This window comes from Enhydra lutris, unplaced genomic scaffold, assembly GCF_002288905.1.
Source record: "Enhydra lutris kenyoni isolate GAN:26980312 unplaced genomic scaffold, ASM228890v2 scaffoldscaffold8, whole genome shotgun sequence".
Lineage (NCBI taxonomy): Eukaryota > Metazoa > Chordata > Mammalia > Carnivora > Mustelidae > Enhydra > Enhydra lutris.
In genome coordinates, this window is record NW_019154092.1 from 18,419,139 (window position 1) to 18,442,853 (window position 23,715).

At 36.0% G+C, this 23,715-nt stretch overlaps 1 protein-coding gene across 2 annotated transcripts in view; it reads left to right on the plus strand.

Annotated features, from left to right (window-relative positions):
- Nucleotides 1-23,293, plus strand: part of LOC111142446 (RB binding protein 8, endonuclease) — an 89,010-nt gene extending 65,717 nt beyond the window's left edge. For both annotated transcript variants that reach the window (XM_022495595.1, XM_022495594.1), the window contains exons 13-19: nt 3,307-3,395; nt 4,875-4,992; nt 8,932-9,075; nt 13,600-13,669; nt 17,868-17,964; nt 21,401-21,542; nt 22,899-23,293. In XM_022495595.1, coding sequence (XP_022351303.1) covers nt 3,307-3,395; nt 4,875-4,992; nt 8,932-9,075; nt 13,600-13,669; nt 17,868-17,964; nt 21,401-21,542; nt 22,899-22,996 — 758 coding nt within the window. In that variant the 3' untranslated portion in view covers nt 22,997-23,293. The remainder of the gene's footprint in view (nt 1-3,306; nt 3,396-4,874; nt 4,993-8,931; nt 9,076-13,599; nt 13,670-17,867; nt 17,965-21,400; nt 21,543-22,898) is intronic.
- The last annotated feature ends 422 nt before the right edge of the window (nt 23,294-23,715 follow it).

Sequence of the window (23,715 nt, forward strand, 5' to 3'; positions counted from 1 at the left end):
TATGTTTTCTATAAATAGTATTTCCAAAAAAGAAAATAGCATTTCTACTCTTTTTTAATGATCTTGAGTGTTATATGATATACGTTCTTTGGATATATTGAATTGTTCTAGGAAAAACATTTCTTCCTGCATATTTCTGTGTTTACAGGATGATTCTCCCTGGTTTCCTTTTACATGTGATTTTCCTGCTCTCATGCTTTTTGAAAAAATGAACTGAGGTCTTTAAAACCTACTTTTATAGATGATTTTGTGGACTTACCTATTTTATGTAATTTCTTATTTTCTTTACAGAAGCTTTACAAATTTTAAACTATGTGGAATTTTAAAATACATAAAGTAAAATTTTCATCATCTAAACCTTGTTCCTCACCCCACAGGTAGCCTGTCCTTTTTCTTTGCATTTACATGTATATGTGTAAACATATGCGTGTACACACACACACACACACACACACATATACACACACATTTATGTAGGTTTTTAAACTTTTTACTTGAAAACCTTTTTTATTCTTCATAGGTATGTTAATCTTTTCATAATTTTGCTGTGTTTAAAATGAGTCTTTTTGGTTTTCAGCCATGAAATATTTCTGTACTTCCTATGTGGTATTTTTGCTTTTCTTCTTCATTCAAAATTTTTCCTTTATTCAAGGTTTATTTTCCCTTTTTCCTGAAGCACATTCTTCAGTTGTTCTTCTAGCAGTAGTTTCAGTCTCTGTATGAAAACACTTCTTTCACTCTCGTTTCTGATTTTTTATTTATTTATTTATTTTACATTTTTTATTTTAGGCTTTTTTTCTCATGGTTGCTCCAGGGCTTATAAATCCCACTTAACCTTCCACAATCTACTTAAAGTTAATATTATGCCACTTTGTGTTTTGTGACTGTGCTTTATGTAATTGTGATTCATATCCACATACATTGAAAACTCCTCCAAACAGTGTTACAATTTTTTTTTAAGATTTTATTTATTTATTTGACAGAGAGATCACAAGCAGGCAGAGAGGCAGGCAGAGAGAGGGGAAAGTAGGCTCCCAACTGAGCAGAGAGCCCGATGTGGGGCTCGATACCAGGACCCTGAGATCATGACCTAAGCCGAAGGCAGAGGCTTTAACCCACTGTACTACCCAGGCGCCCCCAAACAGTGTTACAGTTTTAACTTTTTAAAACTATTTTTGATATAAAAATCACTCATCACAGTGTACAGGTCCGTTGTTTTGTGTACTCGCAGAGTTGTGCAAGCATCACTATAGTCAAAGTTTAGAACATTGTTATCACCTCAAAAAGAACAGTACCCATTAAGTTAATGTCTAACATATGTGAAGAACTTACACAACTCAATACCAAAAACAAAAATAATTCAATTTAATAATGGTCAGAGGACCTGAACAGACATTTTTTCAAAGAAGGCATCCTATTGCCAAGACACATGAAAAGATGTTCCACATCACTAATCATCAGGGAAATAGAAATTAAAACCACAATGAGATATCACTTTATACCTGTCAGAATGGCTGAAAGCAAAAACACAAGAAATAACAAATGTTAACAAAGATGTAGAGAGAAAGGAAGGCTCATGCACCGTTGGTGGGAATGCAAATTGGCATAGCTACTATTAAAACAGTATAGAGGTTCCTCAAAAAATTAAAAATAAAATTACCATATGATCCAATAATTCCACTACTGGATATTTACCCAAAGGAAATGAAAATACTAATTCTAAAAGATATATGGACCCCTATGTTTATAGCAGCATTATTTACAATAGCCAAGATATGAAAGCAACCCAAGTGTCCATAGATAAATGAATGGATTTAAAAGAGATGTGGTTATGTATATACAGTGGAATATTACTTAGCCATAAAAAAGAAAAATCTTGTCATTTCGCAACAACATGGGTGGACCTAGAGGGTATAAGTAAGTTAGAGAAAGACAGATACCATATGATTTCACTTATGTGTGGAATTTAAGAAACAAATAAACAGAAGAGGCAAAACCAAAACAGAATCTTAAATATTGAGAATAAACTGATAATTGCCAAAGGGGAGGTTGGAGGGGTGGGAATGAGTGAAATAGGTAAAAGGTTAGGCTAAGCGAAATAAGTCTATCAGAGAAAGACAATTATCATATAATCTAACTGATATGAGGAATTTGAGAAACAAGACAGAGGATCATAGGAGAAGGGAGGGAAAAATGAAACAAGATGAAACCAGAGATGGAGACAAACCATAAGAGACTCTTAACCTTAGGAAACAAACTAAGGGCTGCTGGAGGGGACAGGGGTGGGAGAGATGGGGTGGCTGGGTGATGAACAGTGGGGAAGGTATATGCTATGGTGAGCTCTGTGAATTGTGTAAGACTGATGATTCACAGACTTGTACCCCTGAAAAAAATAGTACATTATATGTTAATTAAATAAATAAAAATAAGAAATAGATAAAGGGGGTTAAGAGTACACTTTCTTGATTAGCACTGAGAAATGTATAGAAATGTTGAATCATATTGTATATCTGAAACTAATGTAACACTGTATGTTAATTATACATGAGTAAAAATATTTTTTCTAAGAACAATACCATTAGCAGTCATTCTGCATTCCTCTCCCCACTTCTCCAATCCTAGGCAACCACTGATCTGTCCTCTGTCTCTATTGATTTTCCTATTCTGGTGTTTCCATATAAACGGAATCATACAATATATGATCTTTTGTGACTTCTTTTACTTTCAATTTTTTCACTATTATAAATCATGCTTGCTATAAACATTGATGAACAATTTTATGTAAATGTATATTTTCATTTCTCTTGAGTTACAAAAGGAATAGGATTATTGGACCGTATGCTAACTCTCTAACCTTTTGAGGAACTTTGTGTTTTCCAAAGTGTCAATGTCATTTCACATTCTCCCCTGCAGCACAGGAGGTTCCCATTTCTCCACATTCTCACCAATACTTGTTATTATCTGTCTTTTTTATTCTAGCCATCCTACTGGGTGTGAAGTGTTATCTCATTGTGGTTTGATTTGCCTTTCCCTGGTGGTTGATGCTATTGAACATCTTACCGTGTGCTTTATTGGCCAGTACCCTTCTTTGAAGGACTGTCTATTCAGATTCTTTGCTCATTTTCAATTGGAGTATTTGTCTAATTATTGAGTTGTGAGAGTTCTTTATATGTTCTAGATATAACCCTGTTAGCAGCTATATGATCTGCAAATCTTTTTTCCTATTCTGTGGATCCCATTATGTTTTAAAGTAATAAGAATGTTTAAAAATCCATTTTTAATTGTATTTTTTCCTCCTTATTGAAGATGTATCCTTTGAAAATATCCAGTGGAGCATTGATCCAGGAGCAGACCTTTCTCAATATAAAATGGATATTACTGTAATAGATACAAAGGTAAGTTAGAAAGTAAAACCAAGCTCCATGTGGTTATTCTAGTAAGTTGTTAGTCACCCTCCTCCCCTAACTCACTCTGTGACCTTAAGATAATCAAATACCTCTTAAAACCTGATTTATTTATTCAGAAAAAAAAGAAATAAAAATGCTTATTCTTCCAACTTCATGATATTTTTGAAAGGGTAATAATACCTTCTGACTTTAAAGGCCTTTGCCGGGACACCTGGGGGTGCTCAGTCAGTTAAGCATCTGACTCTTGATTTCAGTTCAGGTCATGATGTCAGGGTCATGAGATCAAGCCCCATGTTGGGCTCTGCACTGGGTATGGAGCCTACTTAAGATTCTCTCTCTCTCCCTTTCCCCCACCCCTCCTCTCTCTTTCCCTCTCTAAAAAAAAAATTAAAAATTTTTTAAAAAAGAACTTTTCTGGAAAATATTATTATAGTTTTAAAATAATGAAAAATTCTAGTTATATATTTTAATAATTTATGTATATAGATAGATATTTCTTAAAGATTTTATTTATTTATTTGAGAGAGAAAGAGCAAGCACAACCAAGGGGTTGGGCAGAGGGACAAGCAGGCTTTTCGCTGAGCAAGGACCCCGACACAGGGCTCGATCCCAGGACTCTGGTATCATTACCTGAGCTGAAGGCACACTTAATTGAATAAGCCCCACGGTCGGTGCCCCTTGATAATTTTATATTTTAGCAAAGTGATTCATTATATGATTTGATTAACTTAATGTTACCATCAAGAAAAAAATTTATTTTCCTAGTTGGCTATTTTTTAAATACTGTATGTTTTTTAAAAAATTAAAATTCTGGGGCATCTGGGCACCCACCCCACTGGGTGGCTCAGTTAAATATCCAACTCTAGATTCTGGCTCTGGTCATGATCTCAGGGTTGTGAGATCGAGGCCCACGTTCAGCGTGGAACCTGCTTAAGATTCTCTGTCTCCCTCTCCCCCTCTCTCCTCCCTACCTCTTAAAAAATAATAATTAAAATTCCTAGTGGAAATAACTCTTTTGGATTATATTTGGGTTCTATATAGTTTGAGAAGTTCTTTTTCAGTTGGGAGGATATTAATGAAGTATTTAACTTGCTACAGTATGAAATTTGTTCTTTGTGTGTACACGGACATTCATTACCATGAGGCCAACTGGAGAAGAAAGGGAGGAGAAGCCCAGGGAATTCAGTGGTGCACAACTCTCCCTTCCTTGGCAGTGGTCCTTCTTTTCATGGGCTTGAGAGAGGATGCTTGTATGTTGAAGCTAAAATGTTTTACAGACATAAAACCTTAATTTATATATATTCCTAAGGTAAAAATAAATATAACTTAATGCTACTGAAGGGTACGCTTAAAATATGGTAAAAATGATAAATGTCATGCTATGTATATTTTACCAGAATTTTTAAAAAGTAATATATAAGGCCATGCGGGATAATTGTTAAAATTTTTGAATTTTTAAATATTTAGGATGGCAGTCAGTCAAGATTAGCAGGAGGAGAGACAGTGGACATGGACTGCACATTGGTTAGTGAAACTATGCTTTTAAAAATGAAGAATCAGGAGCAGAAGGGAGAGAAAAGTCCAAGTAAGATTTGATTTTTTTTTTTAATTTAATAAAAATGTGGAGGGACATTTATAGTCATACCATTGCACTGATGACCAAAAGTGACCACTTCACCATAAACCAGGGGTTTTTTTCGTCTTCTGAGAAATAGGTTTCTCTTAGTAAAGCTCAGTTTCAGTATTTCAAGGGAAAAAAATCTTTAGCCAAAGTCTCTTTTTTCTAGGAAAACTTAAAATTGTTTGCAGGATTCACCAAACCACAGCCTGCTGCCAGTTTTATAAATTAAGGTTTATTGGAACACGGCCTCACATTTGTCTCTCTATGGCCTATGGCTGCTTGCATGGTACCACAGCAGAGCTGAGTAGTAGCAACTGATCTTACTGGGCCCACAGGCCAAAAATATTTCCTGACTCACCCTTTAAGAAAAAGTTTGCTGATCCCTGGTATTATTGCTAGATAATTTTCTGTAAAAGGGTATCTTAAGAGTCCTGTTTTAGAAATAGGAATTTGCAAAGCAATTTGTTAAGGTGAAAAGGAGAAATTCTACCTTATAGACTTGTAAGTTAGCAGTAAACCAAGAATAATAGTGTATATACTGAGTTACTCTGTCATATTCTGCTTCTACAGAAAATGGGTCTGGCCTTTTCTGGTAACAAACTATTAATTCTACATCTAAATCCTTGATTTTCCAAAAGAGGCAGGAACAGTGGAAGGATTTTGGTTGGTATCATGTCAGCAATATCCCTAAATAGAGAGGCATATGGCATGAGATCAAGTAGCCCAGGAATAATGTCACTTAACACTCATGTTGAAGAGTTAGGACCTGCCACAGGGGATGCAGTTCCAAAAGCAAGGACATTTTCCAGTGATCAATCTGTTAGAAACTAAGGACACTCTGTATGTACATTTCCTATCATGTTCTGAATATTCTGTAATCTATTTGCCCAGGGCTGAAGCCAGTCATGTCCCCATTTCTTTTGAAACACTTTATCTCGGGGCACCTGGGTAGCTTAGTCGATTAAACATCTGACTTTTGATTTAAGCTCAGGTCATGACCTTAGGGTCATGAGATTGAGACCCATATCGGGCTTCCCTCCTCAGCCAGGAGCCTGCTTCCCCTCTCTCTCTCTCCCTCCCTCTGCCCCTCCACCCACTCATGCGCTCACTCTCACTCTCACACTCTCTCTATTTTTCTCTCTGACTCCCCTTCTCTCAAATAAATAAATCTTTTAAAGAAACGCTTTCTCTCTTGCTGCCCTAATTGCAGTAAGTGAGGAAAAATTGTAGTAGTCTTTGCCTTAATTCTTTGTTCTTTAGGAATGAGTAACCATACAATCAAGTAGTTGGCTACCCACGTTGAAAGGACTGCCTATTAAAAAAAAAAACAGTGATTTGTTGTCCTTTTATAGTGAATGATACTTAAGTAACTTTCTTCTTAAGAAGGTAATTTGCTTTTAAGATTGTTTTGTCTGGTACCAGTTCCTGATAATATTTTCCTTATTTCTGTCAAAAAAGAAAGGAAGGAAGGAAGGAAGGAAGGAAGAAAGAAAGAGCGGGCAAAACAAAGCATGACTACTTTGGCTTCAAGTTTATCTATTTAATTTGAAAAATATGATGGTTTCCCAAATATGTTTGAAGCCATTATCATGTGGAAATGAGGTTAAATTGAACTAATGAGTGGAGACAGTTTTGGCTACATAAGATACTGTGAATACTGTTGCTATATAATAAATCACTCTGATAACTTAAAGGATTAAAACAACAACAGTCATTTTCTTAACCTTCATAGTTTCTGTGGTTCAGGAATTCCAGAAGAGTTTGGCTGGACAGTTCTGTCCCAGGGTCTCTTACGCATTTGTAGGCCAATGGTAGCTAGAGCTGGATCAGCAGAGGGTAGACAAGCATAGTGTAGTATGAGGGTGGCTTGGCATCTCCCTTCACTCAGTTTCAGGGCTTCTCCATACAGACTTTCCACGTGGGCTAGTTTGAGCTTCCTCATGTGGAGACTAGGTTCCCAGAGTCAGCATCCCAAAAAGAGTAAGGCAGAAGTGCATGGTATTTTTATGATCTGGCCTTAGAAGTTGTATAGTGTCACAAAGACCTACCCAAGTTCAAAGCAAGCAAGCAGCCCTTCCCACGCAGTGGAGGAGTGTAAGACCAGCACCTGGGGTAGAAGATATTCTTAAAGCCATGTGTGGATAAAGACAGTCCGTGCATTTTACCCATGAGGTAGATCTTTTTTATACTTAGAATTGGTTAAAAATGAATCATACCAATAAAATTCCCCAAATACTGCTAGTATTTCAGTTTAAAAATGTGTTTTATATTTCTGCTGTGTATTAGACTTCCCAGATGATATGGTAGATTAATAAGGATATAGTCTCCGTTTCAAGTATTTCAGTCAGACGTCACACCAACAAAAACATAAACTAGTGGGGCACCTGGGTGGCTCAGTTGGTTAAGCGTCAAATCATGATCTCAGGATGGTGGGATTGAGCCCTGCATTGGGCTCCATGATGGGCATGGAGTCTCCATAAGAGTGTCTCTCTCTGGGCACCTGGGTGGTTCAGTGGGTTAAAGCCTCTGCCTTCGGCTCAGGTCATGATCCCAGAGTTCTGGGATCGAGCCCCGCATTGGGCTCTCTGCTCCGCATTGGGCTCTCTGCTCCCCGGGGAGCCTGCTTCCTCCTTTCTCTCTCTCTGACTGCCTCTCTGCCTACTTGTGATCTTTGTCTGTCAAATAAATAAATAAAATCTTTAAAAAAAAAAAAAAAAGTCTCTCTCTCCCTCTCCCTCCTACTCCTCCTTCCCTACTCACACTCTCTCTCTAAACAATTAAAATTTAAAAAAAATTTTTTTAATTTTTATTTAAGAATAAAAAACTAAGGATTTAACCTTGTGATTTACTAACATCATATACAGAATATTTTGGGAATACCTAGCACACTGCCTAGCACGTAGAAGTTGTATATTATTTACAGATTTGATCCTCAATGTAAAAAAAAAATTAGTACTTGCAATCATTGAGTAAATATTGAGCTTCAGTTCTATAAAAGGAAGTATTTCAGTAACTGGAAATAATGAGTAAACAGAATAAAAGTACCTACTTCATGGAACTTACCTTCTGATTTAAGGGGAGAAACAATCAGATATGTGGTATGATAGATGATGGCAAGTTCTGGAGAAAGATGAAACAGGGTAAGGGTGCTAGAGCACCATAGACTGGGGGAGGTGGTAGTTACTTTATAGAGAAGAATCCCAGCAGACTTCTGCTCTATTGTGTGCATTAGCCAACTGGATCTATTTCTGTTTTTTAGTAAACTGCCGTTTTTCAAAGTGTGATTATATATTGGGAAATGTAGTTAGTACTCTGAGGATAAATTTAGCACTTAACATAGCAAATGAGGAATTGAATTCATAATTTCTATCAATACTCAACTACCAAGTGTTACTGATGATAATAGTAGTGTATATGTATATATGTCTATATATATATGTATATATGTAAGAAAATACTTCTTTTGCTACCACATTAGAAAAATAAGCAGATGAGCAAGATTCTGTAGATTTTAATGTCAGTTATTCCCATTTTATTTAAGCTTAGTATTTTTCATCATTCATTATGCATTATGCATTATGCATTATGCATTTTCTGTTCCTTACAGTTTTTTGGTAGAACTCATTTTAGTGTAGTATGAATTATACATGAGCTAATAGGGAGGAAAAGATTTTTATGTATGTAATGATAACAAAAAGTAGCTTTCTCTGCACATGAATAAAGTACAGTTAAAGCCCTACCGTAAAATCTTTGTAAATACAGTAACTATGCTTGGGGGTTTACTGTTGCCTCGTGTACATTCTAGGCAAACGTATTGTGTGGCAGTTACTACAAGTTTCACATTGGTCTGCATAGAAAGCAAAAAGCTTGCTTGTTGCCTTAAGCCAGTGCTCTTTTACATAGATGGAGAAAGAAAAATGAATGATAGCTTGGAAGATATGTTCGATCGGACAACACATGAAGAATATGAATCCTGTTTGGCAGACAGCTTCCCCCAGGTGGCAGATGAAAAAGAGGGATTGTCAACTACCACAAAGAAACCAAACAGTAAGGCTATTTTCTTTTTAATCATGGCTTCTCAGTTACACTTATATCAGTACAGTAAGTCAATGAACTAGTTAACGAAGACTTGATGAGGTGTATATTAATAACTAAAATTTTGTATTTCTTATATAAATTTCTTATAGATAGTGAGATAATTTCAGGCCAATTAAAGAATTACAAGAAAATAGCTCAGAGAGGAAAAAAAAATTAGTCCCTTTCATTAAGCTTCCCCTTATACTACTATATGACCATAAAATATTCATCAAAACTAAGAAATTAATCTTGATTGAATACACAGATTTCTTTGTAACTTGTGCATAAAGTTCATATAAAAAGTTTTGGCAAGGTTCTTTGTTTAGTAATTATTGCAATAGAGTTGGAAAGTGTTTTGCAAAAAATTCAGACTAATTTTCTGTTTGAATGCTTTACCTTCCCAGACAAAATAATGTAACTCTATGTATCAGTCTTTTTAAAATTCTTTTCAGGATGCCTTGGTGGCTCAGTCACTTAAGTGTGCATTTGGCTTGGGTCAGGATTCCAGGATCCTGGGACTGAGCCCCACCTGAGCTCTCTGCTCCGCGGGGAGCCGGTTTCTCCCTCTCCCTCTGCCCCCCACTCAGCTCTCTCTCACTCTCTCAAATAAAGAAATAAAATATTTTTTTAATTAAAAAATAAATAATAAAATTACTTTCAATTAGAAGCAGTAGTTTATAGTGCAGGGTGGAAATGAAAAGAAGAATACTCTAAGTGAATCTCTTAACTAAATAATCTGAATTGAAAGTTAAAATTCTTGCTAAATGTCTCATTTCCTTTTTGTGAGTAAAAAAGTAGTCTAGTGCAAAGGTTATATATGAGCATACCTTCTGCTATGGAATAGTCCATCTTGATTATGTTTTCCTTATACTTGCCATTAGGTTTAATAAAAAAATACAGCCCTTATTAGCTCAAAGTAATTGAGACCCTAACCAAAGGTACAGAACAGCATGGTTGCTTAATCCGTAGCAAAAACGTGATCCAAGCCAACTTTTGTGATAAAAGTTTGCAATTGTTCAGTTCACTTTTTTTCCCCCAAGAAGAGCCTTTTGCTAATTGTTTTCACTTAAGGGGGGGGTATTTTTTTACAAGATATAATTATTAATTTCTGTCCCCTTTTTTTTAAAGTTACTTCTCACATTGACCATCCCAAAATTTCTTCTCACTTATCTTTTGTGGCAGTTCCGCACTGTTCTTTCACTCTCTGGAAAGTTCTGCTTCCTAGAGTATCCCAAGACTGTTTTCTTCCTCACATATACTTTTCTCTCGTGCTTCTGTTAACTACCTCTGCATCTCTAATTTGTCTTCTCTGATGAATCCCAGTCCTGCATTTCTTATAGGAAATATAATGTAAATGCAAATGCTACTTTTATGTCTTTTCAACAACTTAAACTTAGAATATCCAAACCAGGTTCCCTTTATTTCTTACCAAATGACCTTTTAGGCTTTTTCATTTTTCCCAGTCACCTAGGCATATAGTTTAGGATTTTATTGTTCATGTATTTTATGTTCTTGACCCTCATTTCACAAAGTTCTACCTAGTCTTTTCCTAACAGGAAAGAACAAATTTCAGGGAGGATATCAAAAGCTTGGTTCTAGACATGTTAATACTTACTAGACATTCAAGTGGAAATATTAGTAGATAATTGATATGTGTTGAGTTTAGACAAGACATCCAGAATAAAGAAATAATTTAGGGGGCAGGAAGTCAACAGCAAGTACATGATGGTTCTTAAGGCTGTGAAACTGAGTGAGATCACCCAAATATAGAGAAGAGAAGCATTTCAAGTTCTGACCTCTGGGGTATGGCAACTTTGAAATGTTGGAGAAAGAGGAACGAGCAAAGGAAATTAAAAAGGAGCTGGAGCCAGTAAAGTAGGAGGGAAACCAGAGTATGTGCTATTATGGACACCAAGTGAAGATGTTTCTATATATTCATTACTCCTAGCTTTGTCCTCTCTCTTCTGAACCCCGAACTCAAATCCGGCTACCTATTGGACATCTTATGAGCACCTTGAACTTAATACATTCAAATCAGAAATCTTTATTTTCTTACCCAAATTTGGTCTTTCCCTGCCTTTCCTGATCTCATTAAACCTCAGTAACTATTCTCCCAGTTACCAAAGATAGAAATTTGAGAGTCATATTTGACTTCTTCTTTACCTTTTCATGCCCAGTCTGATACCCTGGCAGTACCATCTCCAAACTATATTTCATATCACTTCTCTCCATCTCTATAGCCACTGCCCTAGTCTAAACCACTCTTCTCTCTACCGTTCTACTGCAGGCCTCCTGACTGGTCTTTTATGACAGTTGTTCCTCCACTCCAGTACATTCTCTGCAGAGACTCAAAACTCACTTATTTTAAATGTAAACTAGATTGTATTATCTTCTTATTTAAAAACCCTCAATGAGAAGGTATTTGGCCAATAAGCACAATGTAAATATGCTCAACATTATTGGACAAGAGGGACTGAGATAACCACCTCACACCCACTGAAATGGTTAAAAAGATTGGTGCTATCTAACATTAGCAAGAGTGAAGAGCAGCTGGAACTCTCACACTTTGCTGTTAGGGATATAAAATTGTACTGTGGAAAGGAGTTCAGCAAGGTTTTTAACAGTTTTATTGAGATTTGTCAGGTTTTTTTAAAGTTATGTATACACCTAGCGTAGTACCCAGCAGTTCCACTCCTAGGTATATAAAGAAAAGAAACGATAACATGTTCACAGAGCATTGTGTTCAAGAATGTTCATAGCATAGCTATTTGTAGTAGCTTAACACTAAAAACAACCCAAATGTCCATCGACAGGTGATTAAATATGAATTGTGGTAAACTCATATAGTGGAATACCACTTGTCAACAAAAAGGAGGGTACTAGACTCAGCAATGAATCTCTAAAAGTCTGTTAGCTAGAAAGATCCAAAAGATGAAAATACATATTATGTAATTCCATTAATACAAAGTTCTAAAACGGGCATAACTAAGCTGTGGTGGCAGAAATCATCCCTCCATAGAGAGAGGAGAGAGACATCAGAGAACAGTCATCTGTTTGAGAAGCAGAGGAATAGGAGTAAACTTCTAGGGGCAATGGAAGTTCTCTCTCTTGATTCGGATGGTAGTTGCACAGCAGTAAACATTTGTCAAAATTAATCAGAGTATCTTAAAATCAGTGTGTTTCTTATATAAATTATCCCTCAGTAAAGTAGTCTTTTCAGAAGAGTTCAGTGGTTTGCTTTTGTATTCAGACTCCTTTCAGCTTCCAGGGCCCATCATGATCTGGTGCTTGCCCACATCTCCGATCTCATCTTTCCTAACACCTTTCTTCACTCAATCTCAACCACACTGGCTTTCTCTTAGTTCTTATAACATACCAAACTTTTTCCCATTTCAGGACCTTCACCTAGAACATTCTCTACTCCTGCTTCTTGTGGCTGACTTCTTTTTATTCATCAGTTACCATCTTTCATATCCCTCCTTAGAAAAGCCTTAGCTGTCGACTTACTTAATGTCTGTTTCCCTCACGGTGGTGTAGACGCCATGAGGATAGGAGACCTGGTTTCTCTTCTTGAACATTGCATGTCCAGAACTTAGTACCGTGCATGATTAATTTTTTTTAAAGATTTTATTTACTTATTTGACCGAGAGAGAGAGATCACAGGTAGGCAGGGAGACAGGCAGAGGGAGAGGGGGAAGCAGGCTTCCCTCTGAGCAGAGAGCCCAGTGCGGGGCTCGATCCCAGGACCCTGGAATCATGACCTAAGCCGAAGGCACAGGCTTAACCCACTGAGCCACCCAGACGCCCCATGCATGATTAATTTTGATTATTTGAATACACAATAGCAGTTGCCTGTTTGGGTCTAGACAACTCAGGATTTGGGTGCATAAGCTTTTGTTCTTACTCTGTCACCAATTTTCTGGTGAAATTCTTTAACCTCTATTTCCTAGTTAATCTACTTCAGAGACACATTATAAACATCAGCAGGACTGGGATGCCTGACTGGCTGAGTCTGTGGAGCATGTGACTCTTGATCTCAGGGTCGTGAGTTTGAGCCCTACGCTGGGCATAGAGCTTACTTTAAAAAAAATCAGCAGGACTAGTAAGTGAAACATATTAAAAGCTGCTTATTGTTGTTTGGTGCCAAATGATAATGGGCATCAGAATAATTCTATTGAATTCTAAAATAATTTTATATACAATCTACACATACGTACATATGCTTTGTATATATAGTTTTTAAATCTAAAATAGTTTTATAGGTAAGATTTTTATCTCTAGTATTTCTGAGGTGAACAAGATAATCAGCACCCATCTCATTGTGCAGATGAAAAAGAAAGAGAAAATTAGTTACAGAAAACTTAAACAAGTTGCCCAGGAGCCTAGAGTATGAAATCTGAAAAGAATGGAAGTTCTGATATAGGTCATTCTTGTTCCAAAAAAGCTGTTTCTCAGTTCTGCATTCAGTTCATGGTATGTGTGTTTTATTTACAGTTCCTGGTGATAAACAAGATAAAGTCAAACAGAAAGCATTTGTGGAGCCATATTTTAAAGATGATGGAAGGTAAGTTGGTCTTGATTAATACCAGCGATGTGATTGGAAGTACAACAGAACTATCTTTGTCAGAGTACCTCTGAACTGCTAAATTGCTACTTTGGTTAAAATCAAGTTTGTGTCATTACCTTATGATTTAACAACAGAGGGACTCAAGCATAAAAATGACAAATATTACAAATAAGGAAATTTATATCACCACTATTCTTTTTTTGACAGTGGTAATAGTTATTTTCTCTCTTTCTTATAACAAATGTTTTTATTCTTGTTCTGTTTTAGTAGGGACTTTATATGAACTTTAGGAATTTGTTATTATATACTGTAACCATTATATAGTATCAGACTTTAGGTGGCAAGTCTTTGGTTATGCTTGAGAATTGTTGCATGAGGATTTTTTAAACCTTAAAAGAAAAACTGCGCATCTTATATTTTGAACGATAATGCTGCTTTGTGCCTTTTATTCAAAGATGGCAATTCCTTTTTTTTTTTTTTTTTTTTTTTTTTTTTTAAGATTTTACTTATTTGAGGCAAAGAGCATAAGCAGGAGGAGGGGCAGAGGTAGAGGGAGAAGCAGCCTCCCTATTGAGTGGGAGAATTCAACATGGGGCTCTATCCCAGGACCCTGAGATCATGACCTATGCTGAAGTCATATGCTTAACTGACTGAGCCTCCAGCTTCCCCATAGATGGCAAATTCTATAACTTTTAATCATGTACTAATCATTCTAGAAGTGAATTTAGGCATAGTAATTCAATTCAAAAAAATTTTTATGTCTTTTTTTCAAGTTATGATGCTAGCAAATTGAGTCACTTAAGAAGCAAAGTTTATTTTCTACTTATTTCTGTTGAGAATTTTAGAGATCTGACAGGCCAAGACAAATTTTTATTGATGCCTGTAAGACTCTAATAGATAAGAGCTGTTGTTCTGTTGCTAAATGCTCAATTCCTTTATTTACCAGTTCTCCAAAGAAATAGTACCCTAGCATCCCAAATGTGACTAGGGAGTTTTTATTTGTGGGGTCATTATGAACTAATGGATTTAAATGTTTCATGTGTTTTAGTCTAACTACTAGGGTTGCTCATTGCCACAGTTAGTCATTGTTTCTAGAACTTTTAGGTGGACAGTTAGGATTAAGGTTTTTGTTTCGTTTTTTACGATAACTACACTTTTTCACATTGATAGCACCAGTTCAAGTTCAGAACTTTTTATGTAGTAACCTCTTCTGTCTCACATCTTACCTACTTCCCCCTAATGAGAATCCCACTTCTCAGTGCTACAACATAATTTCTCATTTAACTTATTTTTTAATATATAGAGCAGTCTCAGAATAATATAAACTATCACCAATAATACGACTTATGAAAATGGTTTAAGATGTCTTTTTGGGTTTTTTGTTCTTAAGATATATTCTATTGGAACAACCATGTTATCTGCATCTTTTCATAAAATAAAAATTCTAAAAGTGAAAAGAAAAGGTATATTCTGAATGTACAGTCCAGGCACTATGTTTTAAAGCTGTTTGGAATAATTACTTTTTGTGTAGATGTGTCACTGTGACTCAGTCCCTGAGTTTGTTTTATTTTGCCTTTGAATGTTGTGGTTTCTTTTCTCTTTCATTCTTTTCTTAAATTATGTAAAATATATACATGGTATCAGAAACTACAAAACAGGGTATATTCCGATATAGCTGGTTTCTATCATTGCCCCCTCTACCATATTAGCTCCCTACCCCTACAAATGGTAACCATTTGTTTAAAAATAGGGTTGTCAATCCATTTTAAAAAATAAAAGCCAATATCTATACAGAAATATTTAGTCATTCTCTCTTCCCTTAAACAAATGGTAGAATACTATGTATACTTTTTGTGTTTTGCTTTTGCTTTTTTCATTTAAGTATATATCCTAGCAAATCACTCATAATAGCATATAGTGGTATTCTGCATTTCTCTTTTTAGTTGCACAGTACTTTATTGTTTGTACCATAGTCTATTCCTTAGTAATGGGTATTTGGAGTATTTACAGTTATGCTAACACTGAACGCTGCAGTGAATAATGTTGTACGTTTTCTTTTTATATTGTTGTGTATCTTTGCGATAGAGTCCTTAAAGTAAGACTGCAGAGTAAGAACTGTCATTTCAAGCGTTTGATATTGAAAGTCCACTAACTTCTTAAAAATATGAGTAATTTTATATTATTCTGAAACCACTAGATAGCTGGAGACATAGGAGGTGGGTATAAGGCATGAGGATGGCAAAAATCTTAAAATTAGCACTGTTCCTTTCCCCACAAACAATACTAGCAAACCCTGGTTTTTGTTTTGTATGAGGGACAAGAAGCTTAGTAATCTCTTAGGTGATGCTTTAAGGTCTAGTACAGATGCCAGTCGTAGGAGATTCCCTGCAGCGTTAGAAAAACAGTAGCAGAATAAACAATACTCAGAGGAGAGGGTACAGCCAAAATGTACCCTATATAAGCTTTTAAGAGTCCATTTGAAAGAAAGCAATTTTTATCTGTCCTTTTAACTTACATATTGCTCTAAAGTTCAGAGTTCTTGGGCTTAAGCCCCCACAGGACCTATAACCTCATATACTTTGACATAGAGCAATTAAAGCTTCCCTTTGAGAGAAAGTGCTTGCCAACTACAGGGGCATGGGATCAGAATGCTTCAGAGGAGTAGATACCATCCCAACAAGTCGTTTTACAAATCGGTTTTTGTGAGTCGGGCTCTTGAAGCTCTCTGGGGATGTTTCTAATATAAACAGATATGTATACCATCACAAGTCTTCATTTACCTATTTTGTAAGTTTGGTCTTTTCTATATTGAGCTTTAAAACTTAAAGCAGGTTACAGTATATTAAAAACATCTGTACTTCTGCTTGCTTTTTCTTCCCAAAGCCCTCTATACCTCATTAACCCATACCTCAGTGGCTTTGACCCTCCTAGCTTCCCAGTAGTTCTCAGTAGGATCTGATCTATTTAAGGACAAACACAAATAATTATTCCTAACATTTTGAAGAATCCAGGGGGCATGTAGGCAGAAAAAGAAATTTTTAGAGTGTACATGGGTGGCTCAGTGGGTTAAGCCTCTGCCTTCAGCTCAGGTCATGATCTCAGGGTCCTGGGATCAAGGCCCTCATCGGGCTCTCTGCTCATCAGGGAGCCTGCTTCCCCCTCTCTCTGCCTGCCTCTCTGCCTGCTTATGACCTCCCTCTCTCTGTCAAATAAATAAATAAAATCTTTAAAAAAAAAAAAAGAAAAGAAAAGAAATTTTTAGAGAAAATGACCCATAATGTACACAGAGAAAAATCTCTTTTTTGGGGGTGGGGGAGTGGCTTAGCCCAGAAATACAAGTTCTTAAAGAAAACTGAGTTAATAGATAGTTACTCTCTTTCTTGGTTATGTTATAGAACACCAATTCCCAGCTTTAATAGTACAGTATTTCTTTCTAAATTAGGTTATTTTAGGGGCACCTGGGTGACTCCTCAGTTAAGCATCTGACTCTTGGGGCACCTGGGTGGCTCAGATGTTAAGCAACTACCTTCTGCTCAGGTCATCGTCCCAGGACCGAGCGGGGATCGAGCCCCGCATTAGGCTCCCTGCTCAGTGGGTAGCCTGCATTTCCTTCTCCCTTTCCACCAGCTTGTGTTCCCTCTCTCACTGTGTCTCTCTGTCAAATAAATAAAATAAAATCTTTTTTTTAATTAATTAATTAATTTTTTTAAAAAAGCATCTGACTCTTGGCTTCACCTGAGGTCATGATCTCAGAGTTGTGAGATCGAGCCCCATCAGGCTCCATGCTCAGCTCAGAGCCTGCTTGGGATTTTCTTTCTGCCTCTCCCCCCAAGCGCCTCTCTCTCTCTCTCTCTAAGTAAATACATAAAATATTTAAATAATAATAAATTAGGTTATCTTACATATTATATTCAGCCAATCAGAGGCAAAAATAGAAAGTAATAGTTATCTTTTCCAGTTAGAGAACAATATACATAAAAATACCTGACATACAGTAAGCACCTAATAAGGATTTAATGAAGAATGCATGAAAAAATATGTTTTTCTAACATACTTAGTAAACATTTCAAATTAAATGAATGAATGGGGATTATTTCTCCTCTGGGCCCTCACCTTCGTTAATTAAAAATCTAAGCCAAAGGTCTTTGTAGTAACAAATGGATTAATTTTTAAATTTAATTCATTTTTCTTCCAGAGAGACTGGCTTACAAAATTTTCCTCATATTGAGGTAGTTCGGAAAAAAGAAGAGAGAAGAAAATTGCTTGGACACACATGTAAGGAATGTGAAATTGTAAGTACGAATGTGAATCCTGTCTGGTGGGTTTTTTAAAATACGGCTTTATAGATTAGAAATGCATGATTTAAAAATCATAGAGCTATATTTTTATGTAGAAACCTCATTTGACCCAGGAATAGCAGGATGGGTAAGTAAAGAGCACACTGGCTGTGACTTGGAAGATCTAAATACTTGGAAATGAAAGCCCTCAATCTGTCAGATTTTCATTAAGTGAATCTGGAAATAAGCCCTCGTTCTTTTTACCAACTTAAAAACATTTGTGCCATTTTTCTTTTCTGTGTTTATTTGTATTTGTTTAATTTCTTTCCCCTAGTATTGTATTACAGCAGAGGCCCTTCCTTATTCATATACTATTCGGGGAAAATTCCAGTATTTTAGTAGGAAACTTTAACATTTATTTCTTATCCCAGCACTTTCAGGAAATGAGATATATTCATATTTTTTTTTCCTAAATAACTGGTATAACTATAACCTCTTAACTTTCTCCCCACTCTTTCCTAAACACAATGCAATGAGCAAGCTCTATGTCATCCTTAGAACACAATTATATTTTCCTTTTATACATTGGCTATCTTGGACTATTGAAGTAGAAGTAGTACTAACCAACCAATCACTAAATATCTCAGGCAGGCTCTGTGTTTTCTTGAAACATGTTTCTTTATTTCTTCCCTTGCTGTCTGTTGTGCTTGCCTCTAGTGATTTAGTTTCCTTTAAATTTTCCTTTTAACAACTATGGGCTAGAAAATTTGATAACCAGCAGATTAAAGTTATTTATGGATAGCTTGTAGTGCAGGTAAGTAAGCATTTGGTGAGAAATAGGCTCTTAACTAACAGTGGGAGTATAGAGATCGCAATTTTGGAAAGCAGTTTGACAGTACAATCAAAATCTGTATCATGAGTTTTCGTAACACAAATTTGAACATGTCATGATTTCTTAACTAAAGATCATGGTCAAGCCTCCAGTTTTGAGTTAAAACTGTAATTCTTTACAATCTGGAACTAACACTACCAGTTAGAAAAAAGTTCTTGTACTAGAAACACAGATTCCTTCCTTCTCTCAGAAATCATTTCCTATATTATTATTCAGGCTCGAAAAACCGTTGTCTCAGGGCGCCTGGGTGGCTCAGTCAATTAAGTGTCTGCCTTTCAAGCTCAGGTCATGATCCCAGGGTCCTGGCATCAAGCCTGAATCGAGCTCCCTGCTCAGTGGGGAATCTGCTTCTCCCTCTCCCTCTGTGCTTCCCCTCCCCTCAAATAAATAAAATCTTCAAAACTAAATAAATAAAAACCATTGTCTCATACATTTTATTCCAGTATTTTTGTTGTTTAAGATAGGGGATAAATTTGTTCCCTGTTAACTCTGTCATGACCAGGAGTGAAAGTGCTAGTCCTGTGTATTTAAATACTATCTGTATGCTTACAGTTCTTAAATGTATCCCAATACATTCTACCTGTGGAATATGTCATACACATGTGGAAGTGTAATAATCATCTCACATTTCACCATATCCAAAAGGAAACAGTTTCTACCGCTGATTCTCAAACATCACCTGAGTCTTCTCTATCCCCATTCTTCTATTTAAACCAAAGTTCTTATAGTTATCTTCTCTTCTTTCATATCTCAGTAATGGATCTATCAGCAAATCCCACCAGTTCTATCTTCAAAGTTATCCCATTTCCATGCGCTTGATATGACCACCACTATCCCCCTGGACCAAGGCTCCATTTCATCTTGTCTGGACTATTGAAATAATTGGCTTCTAAGTGCTTTCCTTCTGTTGCTTTATTTTAATCAACTGTTTTTGGAAAGCCTTGTTAGATCACAGCAAAACTGAGCAGAAAGTACAGAGAATTCCCATATACCTCTGTCCTCGTTTTTCTTTTCTTTTTTATACTTGTCTCCTCACAGTGTATGTTCTTTCTTTTTTTTTTTTTTTTATGTTCTTTCTTTTTAAAGAAAGATATTTCTGAGACGTTAATGGTTTTTATTGCCCCCATTGGGGAAATTAGGATTAAAGGTCCTTCTGTCGGCACTAAGTGCTTGAGTTCCTGGTCTTCCTGCCAGAGGATTGGGAATCCGGGATCCTGGGTATCAAGGGGCAGGACAGGGCCTGAGAGCAGCAGCACCGAGTGGCTTGGCTAGGATGGACATCTACTTGATTTCTGTCTTCACTGTGTGCTTTTTAACACAATGATCTTTTGTTGTCTAATGATCTTTTTAGAATAAAAATTAAATCATGTCATTTCTATGCCTGAAACCCTTACGTGTCTTCCCATTGCACTCAGAAATAGAACCCAAAGCCCTTATCAAGGATGACACCCCACTTCTTTCTGATTTTATCTTCTGCCACTCTCCCGGTTGCTCACTGTGTTACAGCTACACCAGCCCACTGTTGCTCTTGTATGTGTTGTTATTTGGTGGCAGTGTTTCTCTAAATTGATAATCATGATTCTCTAATTAGGGTCATCCCATCCCATGTCCAGGCTAAGGTAACCAAGACTTGTACTCACAGCAATGAGAAAGATGAAAAAGATAACCCCCAAAAAAGTTGTTTCAGAGGTATTCAAAACACCTTTCCTTCAAAATTAAGTTTTAGCCCTTAGTCTGCCACTTTCAATAGAAGTTATTGTCAATAAATCATCAATTTGATTTTCAGTTTCTCAAGTATGAGGTGGAATTAGCTGGATTGTGTGATCCTGTCATGTGTTCTATTAAGCTTTATACTACTGCTTTGTTTTCTTAGGGCTAGAGCTTGAAGGACTTGTGCATTTTTTACATACAAATTTTAACCTTGTTTTTATGAAGTTCAAGTTCTTTGGGTTGCGATTGCAAAAAATCATATGTCTTTGATCCTAATTGGAAAAAAATATAGTTTAAAGGGGGAAATCATGAAGGCTTCAACATTCAAAGCTAAACTTTTCATTTGTAAAAACTTGGATAAGAAAATTACTTCAAAACACACATGTTTAAAAAAAAAAACACGCATGTTATATCCAAATAATAACTGAAAAAAGTGCTGTTCAAAGTACAGTTTTGTTACTGGCCTGATAGTTGAGTTTGCACAAGTATATAAATAAGCTCATTACTCAGCATGCTGTAAAGCTAAGCTGGCATTTTTGGGGTTTTTTTTTTTTTGTTTTGGGGTTTTTTTTTTTTATTGTAAGACCTTATTGATGAGAAAAGCAGCATATTGGTTTACATTGTGATACAAGCTCCAAGCTCCTTTTCTCATTTGTGGAGCAAACATTTCACAGACCAGCACTAGTTACTGTTAGTATTAATTACTAATATTAACTTCAGTGAGTGTTGTTTTCCTTAATGTCCTGAATACTTTAACTGCTTTCTTTAGTAGCTTCTAGTTTATAATCAATAAGCCTAACAGTCCCTTTATTATTTCTAAGTGAAAAACTTAGCAGTTTTTATTATTAGTATTATGCAGATATTCCAGCAGAAGAAAGAGAAAAGAAATTGGCTTCCTGTTCAAGACATCGGTTCCGCTACATTCCACCCAACACACCAGAGAATTTCTGGGAAGTTGGTTTTCCTTCCACTCAGACGTGTATGGAAAGAGGTGAAAGTACAGATTATAACATTTTGTAATTACTTTTTTTAAAATACTGTATATACCCAAGTCTAACCATTAGACTTTTCCCCCACGGTTCCTCTTACCTTCTGCTCAAGGGCTAGTTCTTTGACATAAAAACAAATTCCTAAATATAAAAGGCTCATCTTTAACTCTGAGTCATGCCATTGAAATCAGAGATTGTGTATAATCACTTTAATATGATTGTGCATTCAATATCCTTGTTTATCATTCAAATTTCAGAAAGTTAATTTCTCTTATCATATAATCAAAATGACTTTTAGTAAAATAATAACATTACAAAAGTTGCTAGCAAAGTTATATTGTTAAAAAGAGAGCATCTTCTTAAAGCAACTAGTCTGAATTTTAGCTTTTAAAACCTCACTTACGAATGCTAGGTATTTATAAACCACATCTGAGTAAAAAGAACCTTTGTTCAGAGGACTGTTGCAATCGCTTCTCGGCCTTTTGGCTAAGATCAAGTGTAGAGGACTGTTGCAAGTAGCTCATTCAAATATGGCACTGACATTTAATATGATTTGAGAATGTATACAGCTTTGAAGCTGAGGATATCAAATAGTAAGATAGTTTTTCCAAAAGGTGCAAAGTCTCTTGTGACTATTCCCATATTTTCACTTTCCCCATTAACAAGCCGAATTACATTCCCTTTGACATAATGATGCTGCCTGGTCATCAAATAGAATTAAACAATCTAAATAGAGCCTGTGCTTTTACACCTACCATGACCTTAAGGGGATATGACAGAATGCAGACCACGTGATTCAAGATGCCTTAGGAGAATCAGGTGGTTGAAGAGTATAGGGGCACATACGTAAAGAAGTAGCTGCCACAGAAAGCCTTTGATAAGCACCTGGAATTCTAATAGTGAAGAGTTCTTGTTTAGCGGTTTGTCTCCATTTGGAACATGTAGGAGACAGACTAGGAAAGTACTCATGAGCTCTGGTTCCGGAGGTTAGACCTATCTTGGGCAAAGTCCCAGCTCTTCCACATCCATAGCTTTGTGAACTTGAGCAAGTTCTTTGACCTCTTGGGCCTCCGTCACCTCATCTGTGAAGGAGATATAGTGGAAGCTTCTTCAAAGGAATGTAAGCATTAGCTGAGATAATGTATACAACACATTTGATAAATGTTTGCTGCTATTATTGTTAGTATAAACGAGGAAACTGATGCTAAGTAGTGAAATCATTCATTAACATTGCACAGCTAATAATCAGAGAATCGTGTAAACTAGAGTGCATTAAATAAGACAGATGTTACCTGGTATATACTGAAAGAAATACATGTTGCAAATACAATCTTCTAAATTTGTCATTTGTTTTTAAGGTTACATTAAGGAAGATCATGATCCTTGTCCTCGTCCCAAAAGACGGCAGCCTTACAATGCAATGTTTTCTCCAAAAAGCAAAGAGCAGAAGACATAGATGTTGAAGCAAAAGCACAATAGGGGGCAGTTTGTTTCTTTTTAGTTATTTATAGTTAAAGTTGGTATTAAACATTGATTTTTTTTTTGATCTTCTGTAAACTGACTTATAAATCATTTTTCTATTGAAAGTGTTTTTAAATGGCATTTACCCACCACACAACTATTTAAAATGTGGATACGCTTATGTTGTATTGTCTTGTTTTTGTGCCTTTAAAACAATAAGGTGCTTTCATTTTGCACTCTAACTTAAGAGTTGTTTATTTACTTTATTTGGTAATACCTAATTACAATTTTGAAAATATGATAATTGTAGTCTGTGATTTGTTGCCTTTCCTATCTTTTCTTTTTACTCAGCCTCCCCTTGGTATTTACATTCAGCAGTGGCTTTGTGTTTTTCATTCTCTTGAACAGTTGTGCTTCTATGGGTCATTCTAGTGTCAGATATTTATATCTTTTTAAAAAAAGGCTAAATTTTAATAGTCCTTTAAACTTTCCAGTTTCTTTCTTTTGTTTACTTGCAATGTGTTACTATTCTGCAGTGCATTGCTTTGGAGGCTCAATCACAACCACATATAACTATGTTACAAATTGACATAGTTCTCTGATCTGATCATAATATTCCAGGTCTTCACATGGCTCTTTTCATTATACTTTGCTGGTGCAGTTTTCAAGCTGAATTTGTGAAGTTCTTCTCTGCTCATGTGTTCAAGTTCAGTA